Genomic DNA, 12,553 nt, shown 5'->3' on the forward strand with positions numbered 1-12,553 from the left:
GGGAGGGGAGGGTTCACAGCACAAGGGGGAGGGGCTCACAGGACAGAGAGGGGAGGGCTCACAGGACAGAGAGGGGAGGGCTCACAGGACAGGGAGGGGAGGGCTCACAGCACAGGGAGGGGAGGGTTCACAGCACAAGGGGGGGCTCACAGGACAGGGAGGGGAGGGCTCACAGGACAGGGAGGGGAGGGTTCACAGGACAGGGAGGGGGAGGGGCTCACAGCCCAGGGAGGGGGAGGGGCTCACAGCACGGGGGGGAGGGTTCACAGGACAGGGGGGAGGGGCTCACAGCACAGGGAGGGGAGGGCTCACAGCACAGGGAGGGGAGGGTTCACAGCACAGGGAGGGGAGGTCTCACAGCACAGGGAGGGGAGGGTTCACAGCACAAGGAGGGGAGGGTTCACAGCACAGGGAGGGGAGGGCTCACAGCACAAGGAGGGGAGGGACTCACAGCACGGGGGGGGAGGGCTCACAGCACAGGGGGGTGAGGGGCTCACAGCACAGGGAGGGGAGGGTTCACAGCACAGGGAGGGGAGGGCTCACAGCACAGGGAGGGGAGGGTTCACAGCACAGGGAGGGGAGGGCTCACAGCACAGGGAGGGGAGGGCTCACAGGACAGAGATTCTCTCTGTCATCCTTTATAACATTCACGCTGTTCATTCTTCGTGCTCAAATGGTATCATCTGTAATCTTGTGATTCAGACTGCTTGACTAATGTGTTACATACTAAATTAAGAATAAGAAAACCCAAACATTTTACTTCTTACTTAGTCTATTTTGATTTTATTTCTTACTAAGCATGGATCCACATTTCTTACATCAGAAAACTATTTACAACATTTGTGCAGCAAAACATTCAGCTTCATGTTTGCTTGTCTGCAGTGTTTTCAACTTGACTCTGGTTCTTTTGTGTTTCTCGTCTCTAGATTTTATGGTAGCAATTTGAAGCATTTTTTTTTTTTTCTGATAAACTGAAGAAACATCATTAGCATTACAGTCTTTCAAATTGATTTTCTGGGCTTAAGAATAGGAGTACTGATTTTAATACATACTATATAGTAGAATAAAATTGAAAATATTGCATATGTTTTTACAGGAAAGCTCTCATAGATACCGGAATATTACTATAGAGAAGTTCAGATATAGATTTAGTATGAAAAGTCGATAGTTTACATTATATTTTGTATAATATAAAATTGAATCAATATAGAGGCAAATTATATCATAAACATGTCCTTCAGCAGTATTAGTAAATGATATCACAAACATGTCCTTTAGCAGTATTAGTAAATTGTAAAAACGGAAGTCGATTATTGTGAACGTGCCCTGACTGCACAAACGAGAATTGGAGGAAGTTTATGGTAATGTTTTACATTTCAGGAAGTTTCTTGTGTGTAAAAAACAGATCTATGAGCCGATCACGAATCTGTTTGGTCTTGACACCGTACACCACTGGATTAACTGCGGAAGGTACTAAGAGGTACACACTCGCAACAATGATGTGAACACTGGGGGGCACCTTCTTGCCAACGCGGTGAGTTAGGAAGCTAAACAGTGCAGGTGTATAGGAGACCAGCATGGTGCAGACATGCGCAGCACAGGTGCCCAGGGCTTTAGAGCGGGCATTCTGGGAAGAAAGCCGGAACACTGCCTGGAGGATTTTTATGTAGGATGTCGCTATGAGTCCTAGGTCCACTGTTATCACTGAAAGGGCCACTGAGATGCCATACACTCTGTTAATGAGAGTGTTGGCGCTGGCCAACTTCACCACAGCCATGTGCTCACAGTAGGCATGAGGGATGACATAGCCTGTGTAGTAGGGCAGCCTCTTAGTGAGAAGAGGACATGGTAAGACCATGAGCACACCTCTGACCAGGCCAAGCAGACCTAGTTTAGTCATCATAGATGTTGTCAGGATCCTTGGATAATGAAGGGGGATACAAATGGCCACAAAGGGATCGAATGCCATCGCTACTAGGATGGCCGACTCCATGATGCAGAGCGTGTGGATAAAATACATTTGTGTTAGACAGGCATCAAAGTCAATCCAATGTGCATCAAACCAGAAGATGCCAAGCATCTTCAGAGTTGCAGAAGTGGCAAGACACATGTCATTCACCGACAGCATGCAAAGGAAGAAATACATAGGCTGGTGGAGGCTCGGCTCTAGCTTGATAGTAGCTATGATTACGCTGTTCCCCAGCAGGGTCAGGACAAACAGGAGGCAGACAGGGATGCCAATCCAGCAGTGAAAGTTTTCCAACCCAGGAATACCAACCAGGAAAAAAGATGCAATGTGTTGACATGTAATGTTGCCTGCCGTGTTAAAACCAAGCATGCTGTATGTTTGGTAGAAAGTACCATTGTAAATTCTTCCCTGGTCCAGCGTCACTTGAAACACTTTCCCAGACGAACCGACTTTACCAAACTTCTGAAAATGCTAAGATAAATGACTTTATGCTTTAAGGTTTAGCATCTCAATCTGAAATTGAAATAGATGTATTTACTAATTTTTCTGAGCTTCAAAGATTACTTCAGTTATAGTCATTTTTCTTCCATAGTACAGGATCTGTATTTAGCTAGTGTATAACTTTGTTGTTGGTGGTGATTTTCTTCTCAAGAAATGAAATAAATACAGAAAATTATTTGAAAATACTTACAAACACACCTTATTTAACAGATGTAAAAATACTCTGTCACTTTAAATTTATAATTTTATCCTTAGCATAACTCAATTCTTAGACATCCCAATAGGATCTGATAAGAACAAAGGATATAATTTATAGACATAACTCGTTTATCACATTTCAAAAATAAAGTCAAGCATATTTCATATTGCCAGCAGAAATATCATACATTTTTTTTTTCATTTCAAGTTTGTGTGACCCTTCAGTGTACAAAATAGAAAACAAAAACAAAAACATTCCATGAGCAGAGAGGTTTGTGGAAAGGGTCTTAAAGACACAAATGAGGAAGCAAAGGCAGGCTGCTCATTCCAAAGCTACTTTTCTTGGAAGTGGTAACACAGAGAAAGCTCAGTGGAATAATTACTGACTGCCCACTGTCAGTTAACGGACTACAGTGGCTGTGGAAGGCAGAGGGATCTTTTATATCCTGTCTCTTGAAACTGTCCTATTTGATAAACTTCATGGATATTTGTTAGCTAATATTGCCCCCTTATCATTTCTATTTAACGATATTAAGCCTTTTAAAAGATGACTTGATGGACAGGTGAATACAAGCACATAAGATGCAGAAATAGAAAAATATAGTCATTTTTTTAATTGTTGCTTGTAAACCCATGATTTGGAAAAAAGCCCCATTGTCCTGTAGTAGCACAGCTCTGTAGACCTAGCCCTCCCTCTAATGCAGGTGCCTACTGACAGCAAGGCCGAAAGACTCAGCAACTCAGGGTTTTCATTTCAGCAGCAAGCCTAAATTCTTAGTATCTCTCCTCTCACTATGTCCTTTAGCTTTTACAATCATCCTGGATCATTCTTCTTAAAATCTAGTACCAAAATTGTGTACCATTATCTGCACCCTTTGTAACACTGTTTCATTCACTTCTTTATTTGCGATTCTTTCGTGCATAAATACTGAAAAAGCACACTGTTTTACTTTACTTATCTTTAAAATGTGTTTCTAAAATATTCTTAATAAAGAAACAAATTTATTTCTAGTATTAGGGGAAAAGCATAGTTTAAATTTTACCAGTAAGCTATAATTTAGAACTGAAACTATTTTTCACCATTGAAGTTTATAGCATTAGAGATAAGAAATAAACTATAAACATTAACATTTAAATTACAGAGTTTTTCATATATACCAAACACCTGGTACTTATAAGTCCTCACATGACTTTCCTTGAAAGAGGCATTAAGCAAAGTTCTATCTTCATCAGATCCTGGAGGGATTAACCTTATACAAGGATGATTGGAGCTTGCAGGACATCATGTCAAGCAGACAGTTGTGACTGAGATCGCCTAGACTTTATCAAGGGAGGTTTGTAAAGGGTATAAATAAAATTCTTCTTGGTTATTAAAGTCGTATCTTTTTTTCTTCAGTAAGTTTACTTCTATGGAGACAGCATGTCTGCCTTATATAGAGAAAAAGACTAAAATTGATTCCCTTTATGAAAAGCATCTGTTTTGATACACTGCTAGATGTGGTCTTTCAGGGGCCCTCTGTGATAGGCTCCTGTCCTGTTACTTGTTTTCTCCTACTTCCAATGCCCATCCCATTTGTCTTTCTAAGTGAGGATTAATCATCTTACGCTGGGTCCTCTTTCTTGTTTATCTTCTTTAGGTGTGTAGATTTCAGTATGTTTATCATATCTGATAGGTCTAGTACCCACTTATAAGTGAGTATATACCATGTGTGTCTTTCTGCTTCTGGGATACCTCACTCAGGATGATCTTTTCTAGGTCCCACCATTTGCCAACCCAGATGTCCCTCAGTTGAGGAATGGATACAGAAACTGTGGTACATTTAGATAATCGAATACTGCTCAGCAATGGAAAACAAGGAATTCATGTACTTTGCAGGTAAATGTAAAGCTTCTTGGCAGACCCAGGAGGCACAGATTTGCAGACAACACTGGGAATACGATTTGCTTCTCTTCTTGGACCATTGACGGCATCTGCCTCCCCAGGTTGTTTGAATGGAACCCCTGCCTTATAATCTTCAGCACACAGGCAGTTGTCAAAACTCCTCTTAACTCTGACTTCTGTTGACTGGATTGCTTCATGGAGCCTGTACCCTGACATTGGTTGTCTCTGAATCCCTGGGCGTAGTCCATTGCCTGGAATCCTCACTTTGAGAGCAGATGACTCATGTGTAATACTGTGGTACTTCGCTTCACTGTTCTTTTAATATACTCTCCATTTTGTCTTGATGTATTACAATAGCACACATGAAGATACTCCAAACTAGGCTTATTTTAATGCCAACATCTCATCAATCGTAGCTAACTTTGTGATTCTGATAGTGTTCCCAACTTTGTGTCTGGTGTCAGTCTCATTCATCAGGAAGTAAGTATAAAAGGCATTTATAAAATTCCAATATAGACACAACAAATTCTTTTCTTTTTTTTTCCCAGCAAACTTTTTTTTTCTCTACTTTTCTCATTTTTTTTTTCAATGCAGTTTATTCAGGAACCTTGAACAATCATCAGACCCTGGGGAAAGCCAGCCCACAGCTTAAATAGCCTCTGGGTAGCCAACCCCAGCGTGCCACGTGGACAATGCAGATAGGTCCACATACATGGAAGCAAGCCAGATCCTCAGCCTTAGCCAAATGTGGAGTTGTTCGTGACAGAGAGCACTCACCATCGGGAAGGTGGAAGGCGGAAACCAGCTCCATCTTTAAGGCATAGCATTCCGCAGCTCTCTACAGTTCCCCCTTTTTGTTTTAGACGCATCAGGCAAGAGTAGAGGTCTGATCTCTGATATTAGAAATAAATTGGGACTTTGTACCAATGTTCATTTAGGTGTCATCCACCCAAAGAGCATCAGACCCGTCCGATACCTTTTTCTCAGAGGCGGGACCTGGGGCATCAACCCGCATGCAATCAGACTTGCTCTTCTCTGGGTCGAAAGCGGCTGACCCTGAGTGCAGTGCTTAGCCTCTCATCCTGAGCATAACATTTTAGCTTTTTATGGTATCCAACCATGCTTGGGGAGACTGTCCTGCTTCAATGACTGTAAAGGCCTGAATGGTCATGGCTGCATTACGCTGGACACAACAAATTCTTACCAATCAAAAGTTCTGGTATCTTCCTCAGTCTCAGATGCATTTGAGAGATTTTTCCACCTTGTGTCTGAGCCACCTGTCTCCACAGATGATGATTTACCCAAAGGTATTTTAATCTCCATTCACTCCTATCACCTCAAATTATTTCTATAAGGATTTACACAACTAAAAATAATCCTGCAACAAAATTGCCAATATTCTTCCTTGAGCATTAAATCATTCTATATTTGTGTCCTCACTCCCAAAACAAATTCATCAAATCCTCATTTGCTTTATCTAGATATGTAACACCACTGGAATCTGTGTGGATCATCCTTTCCTAGTTGATTTTATCTCCTCTTCTCTAATACCGTCTTTCATTCCATGAGACCAGGTTGTTGCATGCGGCAGAGAACACATGATCAAGTTGGTGGATTTGGCTGCTAATGTGTTAGCTTAATGCTCAGGAGGACCCTCAGATTCAGAGATAGATGAGCCCCATGGGAGATGTAATATTAAAGGGAAATGAGGATTGGGACAGCTTGAAACACACAGCAGTGCAATGTCCTTCAACACTGCCATGTTAACCCTGCACACTCCACAGATATGGTATAGTTTGTCCTCTCCAGAGCACAAACTTTATGTCTATTGAGTCATAACTGAAATGGGAAACAAATACATTCTCTGGAGAATCAGTGAAAAGACTAAGAATAGGTCAAGGTAGTTCTGAAAATTCTTCTTATATATTTTTTTGCTGTTAATAATTTCATGTATAAGGTGTTCTTATTAAAATCAGCCCCTTAGTTCCTCTCCCTCAGTTCTTTCCGTGCATCTTACCACTTTCCCCTACCAACTCCATGAACTTTGTATTTTAACATGGAGCCAATCTAGTGCCGTCTGTATATGCATTGATGTAAGACAGCCTTCTTGAACTTGGCCTTTCTGAGACACCACCTCTGAAGAAAGCTGACTCTCACTTAGACAGAGGTGGCACTGCCTGAGCCTCTCCCTCAGTTATGCTGGGATGCTGGATGGCTTGACCTGACAACCCTCCCCCTTTGCCATGGTGATGCATGAGAGGCTTGGAGAAGAACCTTCTAACTCTGTGGAAGTCATCCAGCAGGGAAAATACCTCCAGGTAAATATGCTTGATTTCTCTTTGTCCTGTGGCTCATGTGCTTAGCGTCCTCATTAAAAGGTCCTACTGTCAAGTTTTAGATGGTAACAAAGAGCAATGGCCATAGCCTGTAATGTTTGACAAGGTCTGTAGGATCCTTTTACAAACAACTCAAAAATAGGTATTCCACACCTGGAGATGGGCTTTTACTTTTGCTCTTCTGGTCTCCTCATGTTTTATATTATTAGGAATGTTTAACTGTAAGTCCTATCAGTAGTGAAGGTTTGGGTTTCTTTTATGTGTTTTTGTTTTGTTTCCAAATACGGGATAAGGAAATGTTTTGAGTTCATCATCCGTTGAAAGCAAACTCGTGAGAGGGCACATGGTCTTGGTCAGCTGAGAAAGGCCACAGGAGAGGCCACAGGATGGTTTGCTGGAAACTGTCTGGTGCAAGGGGCGTGCTCTGTAAACAGCCTGCGTGGCCCCTGAGACTGGAAAAACGGAGCACACGGGCAGGGAGACGGTGCTTCTGGATCACTGTGCTCTGCAATGGTTCACACTGCTTTGCTGGTCTTCACTTTTCTTCTTCTTTTGGTGCCACCACCACCACCACAATGTAGGACATCAAATTTATCTTCAAACATTTGATTACACCTCAAAAGTAAGAGAAAGACAATTTTCACATGTTAATTCTAGTAATATATATTACAGATTTTAAGCTGTTTATCTGTGATATTTATTTAAATATACATTTCCTCACTGTGTCATATTTTGATGCTCCAAGCTCTCTGCTTCAAACTTGAACCCTTCTTTTTTTAAGTATAGGTTGTTTCACTCTTTCTTTTTTCACAGTTTACTCATTATATATCCCAATTTAAGCCCCTTCCCTCAACTCCTCCCAGTCAGATCTGCCCTCTCTCTTCCCCTAACCCCCTTCCCCTGGTCCACTAAAAGGGGGGGGCTTCCCATCTTTTGTCATCTGCCCATAGCTTACCAAATATCATCAGGACTGCCTAGATCCTCTTCCTCTGTGGCCTGGTAAGGCCGCATTGCCAGAGGCAAGTGATCTAAGAATAGGCAACAGAGTTCATGACAGAGGCAACCCCTGCTCCCCTCCCTCGGGGACCCAAATGGAGACTGGGCTACCAATAGGCTACACCTTAATACCACTTTGGAAATCAATCTGGTGCTTTCCCAGAAAACTGGGAATAGTGCTACCTCAAGATCCAACTATATCACTCCTGGGCAGATACACAAAAGACGCCCCACGATTCAACAAGGACATTGCTCAACTGTGTTCATAGCAGCTTTATATGTAATAGCCAGTATCTGGAAACAACCCAGATGTCCCTCAACTAAAGAATGGATACAGAAATTGTGGCACATTTACACAATGGAATACCACTCAACTATTAAAAACAAGGAAATCAAGACATTTTCAGGCAAATAGATGAAACTAGAAAAGATCATCCTGACTGAGGTAACACAGACCCAGAAACAGAAAGACTGGCATGGCATACCCTCACTTGTAAGTGGATATTAGGTATATAATATAGGAGCCGTATAAAATATACAGACCTAAAGAAGCTAAACACTAAGGAAGACACTAGGGAGGAATGAAGATCTAAGATGACAGTGATGAGCTGGAGGGATGGCTGAACCATTAAAGGCTACGCTCACAATCAAAAATGTATACTTGAGGTTTTGAGAATTTTTTTAATTCTAAAAATATAAATTTTTAATTTTTTTATATTATTATTATTAATTGCAATTTATTTACTTTATATTCTGGCTGTAGCACCGTCTCTCATCTCCTACTGGTCCCACTCAGCCTCTCTCTTCCCTTCTTATATCCCTCCCCTAGTCCATTGATAGGGGAGGTCATCCTCCCCTACTATCATCAGGACTGTCTGGATCCTCTTTCTCTGTGGCTTAGTTAGGCTACCACACCAGGGGGGAGGGGATCAAATAGTTATACAGACTACTAATTCCTTGTCAGAGACTGCCCCTGATCACCTTATTTGGGAACCTACATGGAGACTGAGCTGCCTATGGGCTACATCTGAGCAGGAGGTCTAAGTCCTCTCAATGCATGGTCCTTGGTTGATTCATTAGTCTCTGTAGGACCACCTGAGCACAGATGTTTTGTCTCTGTTGGTTTCCTTGTGGAGCTCCTGTCTCCTCCAGATCTGACTATCTCCCCCTTCATAAGATTACCTGCACCGTGCCCAAAGTTTGGTTATGAGTCTCAGCATCTGCTTTGATACCATGATAGGTAGAGTCTTTCAGAGGTCTTGTGTGGAAGGCTCCTGTCCTGTTCCCTGTATTCTCCTACTTCTGATGTCTATCCTGTTTGCCCTTCTGAATGAGGGTTAAGCCTCTTCACTAGGGTCCTCCTTGTTGTTTAGCATCTTTAGGACTATAGATTTTAATATGTTTATCCTATAATTTCTGTCTAATATTCACTTATAATTAAGTATAAACCATGTGTGACCTTCTGCTTCTGAGTTACCTCACTCAGGATGATCTTTCCTAGTTTCATCCATTTGCCTGAAAATTTCATGATTTCCTTGTTTTTAATTGCTGAGTAGTATTCTATTGTGTAACTGTACCACAATTTCAGTATCCATTCTTCAATTGAAGGATAACTTTGCTTCCAGATACTAGCTGTCATGAATAAAGCTGCTATAAACACAGTTGGGCAAATTTCTTTGTTGTGTGCTTGAGTACCTTTCAGGTATATATGCCCAGGAGTGAGATAGCTGGATCTTTTTATTTTAATTTTATTTTTTATATTAATCATAGTTTATTTACTTTGCATCCCATCTGTAGCCCACTCCCTCATTCCTTCCCAATCTCATCACCCTCTCTCTCTCATCTTCCTCCATTCCCCTCCACAAGTCCACTAATAGGGGAGGTCCTCCTCCCTTTCCCTCTGACCCTAGTCTATTAGGTCTTATCAGGACTGGCTGCATTGTCTTCCTCTGTGGCCTGGTAAGGATGCCCCCCTCAGAGGGAGGTGATCAAAGAGCCAGCCACTGAGTTCATGTCAGAGATAGTCCCTGTTCCCCTTACTGGGGTACACACTTGGAGACTGACCTGCCATAGGCTACATCTGTCAAGGAGTTCAAGGTTATTTCCATGTGTGGTCCTTGGTTGGAGTATGAGTCTCAGAAAAGACCCCTGGGTCCAGATTTCTTGGTTCTGTTGCTCTCCTTGTGGAGCTCTTGTCTCTTCCAGGTCTTTCTATCTCCCTCTTCTTTCATAAGATTCCCTGCACTCTGCCCAAAGTTTGGCTATGAGAATCTTGAGGAAGTGCTATTCCTAATTTTCTCAGAAAGCATCAGATTGATTTCCAAAGTAGTTATACAAGGTTACATTCCCACCAGCAATGAAGTGTTCCCCTTTCTCTATAACCTCTCCAACATGTGTCATCCCTTGAGTTTTTGTTTTTTATTTTTTTATCTTAGCCATTCTGATGGGTATAAAGTGAAGTCTCAGGCTCAGTTTGATTTGATATCCCTAATGACTAAGGATATTAAACATTTCTTTAAGTGTTTCTCTGCCATTCTATATTCCTCTGATGAGAATTCTCTGTTTAACTCTGTACCCCATTTTTAATTGGATTACCTGGTTTGTTGGTGTTTAACTTCTTGAGCTCTTCATGTATTCTGGATATTAGCCCTCTATGAGATGTAGGGTTGGTGAAGATCCTTTCCCAATCTGTAGGCAGTCATTTTGTTTTGATGACAGTGTCCTTTGCTTTACAGAATATTTTCATTTTCATGAGGTCCCATTTATTGATTGTTGATCTTGGAGCCTGTGCTGTTGGTGTTCTGTGCAGGAAGTTGTTTCCTGTGCCAATGAAGTCAGCTTCCCCACTTTTTTTTCTAGCAGATTTAGTGTGTCTGGTTGTATGCTGAGGTCTTTGATCCATATAGACTTTAGTTTTGTGTAGGGTGATAAATATGGATCTATTTCAATTTTTCTACATGTAGACATCCAGATGAACCAGCACCATTTGTTGAAAAGGAGATGTTTCTCCCTGCTCCCCAGCAACCTAGCCCACCTGGGTCAGAAACAATGAGCCCTGCACAGCCAGTTTTAAATTATTAAAATGGATTTTGTTATACAAAATGTGGTCACTTGACATCTATAGATCTCAAAATTAATATGCAAACAAGTTATTCTTTTTTCAAGAACTAATTTATTTCACAATCATTTTGCATACAGTAAATTTAATTACTCATTAACAAGCACAGTCTAATTGCCATAATTTCTCTATGTTGTGGATATAAATATGTTTTTGTTTTGGTCCCAGGTGTGGGATGTGGATTGGTTCAGATGGTCCACAGCAGCAGAGTATTTCCTTTGTGTGTGCTCTAAGGGGAGCTCTTTGCCAGCTGAAGATATCTTAAATATGAGAACTCTGGAGAGAAAATAAACGCCAGAGTCCAGAAAGTTTAGGTCAGAGAAAGAACAGTGCTGTTCCTGCTTCCTCCTTGCTGCTCCTAGTTGCTGTTGTGAAACTAGAAGTTGGAGATCTACTGAAACAAGGATTGGACCAGCTCCAAGGAACCCGACAGCCCTAACCAGCAGAAAACAGCCAAGAAAGAACTGTGCCCCCTCTCCCACTAACCCTTTCTTTCTTCTACCTGGTGTTGGGGTGATGGAAGGAACTGATGTGGAGGAGGGAGAAAAAGATAAAAGAGACATCAATAAAAGAGTTCATTGAAAAGTACACCAATATCAAAATATGTGTGAAAATACAATATTCTTTATTCCTATCACTAGAGAACTCGAGTCTTGTCTAAGCATCTTGTTTGCTTGTTGGTATGCCTGTTTTTGCTAGTGTAGGCACATCGTCTCAGAAAACCCAATTAACCATGAAAATATTACTGTCTTTCTCTATCTGTGGACACAGACTAAGTGATTTCAAAATTATAAGAAATAATGGCTTTGTACACTGAAAAGAGGTCTAGATGAATATTCAAAGAACTATGCCGTCTGTTTTTTTGTTAACACATCTTATAAGAACTTACACACCAGAATCTTCGTTTTTAAAATATTTGAATCAATAGTCACTCTAAATTATTAGGACATATTTAAATCAATATTACCTTTACATGGTTACAAGACAATTAGAACACTGTCAAAAAAAACCCCACTACCAGCTTTCTTTAAAATTAAACTTATTATGCTAGAAAGGTATCTCACTGATAGAAGAATTTCACTCATGTACCAGGGCCTAGGTTTGATCTCAGGCATCATAAAAACAAACAAAATAAAAACAACAACAACAACAGAGTAGCAATGACTAAATGCTAAATTCGAGGCTTTCCTTTTATGTTCCCAATGAAACTGAATCTCAAATAAGGAAGAAATGTGCATATAAATATTTGAAATTGATGCTAAGATGCATGAGTATTGATAGTATCTACTCTAAGCTACAGCATGCTCTCACTGCTAGATAACAATTCACCAACTTACAAACATAGAATAAAGTATCGAGGCAAAAGAATAGGAGATCACTATATTCATGAATAAAGCATCTTGAACAAAGTTTGAGGATGGATGTAGGAGAGACTAAATGGAAATGATTACCAACACACTGCTCTGCAAACATAATTGAAGAAGGTTTATGAGGCATAAGTGAATATGGGCTTTAGACAAAGCAGACAAAAGCATGTTCCTTCAGAGTCTCTT

The 12,553-nt window shown here is 41.1% G+C and overlaps 1 protein-coding gene across 1 annotated transcript; it reads right to left on the bottom strand.

Moving 5' to 3' along the window:
* Positions 1 to 1,369: 1,369 nt before the first annotated feature.
* On the bottom strand, positions 1,370 to 2,338 carry LOC132646993 (olfactory receptor 52P1-like). Its single transcript, XM_060366226.1, has one exon. The coding sequence runs from the start codon at positions 2,336 to 2,338 to the stop codon at positions 1,370 to 1,372; it is 969 nt and encodes a 322-aa protein (XP_060222209.1).
* Between the last annotated feature and the right edge of the window lie 10,215 nt (positions 2,339 to 12,553).

Source organism: Meriones unguiculatus, chromosome 14 (genome assembly GCF_030254825.1).
Source record: "Meriones unguiculatus strain TT.TT164.6M chromosome 14, Bangor_MerUng_6.1, whole genome shotgun sequence".
NCBI lineage: Eukaryota > Metazoa > Chordata > Mammalia > Rodentia > Muridae > Meriones > Meriones unguiculatus.

Coding starts and splice junctions, on each gene's coding strand:
- LOC132646993 (XM_060366226.1), bottom strand. CDS start 2,338: ATGCTTGGTTTTAACACGGCAGGCAACATTACATGTCAACACATTGCA.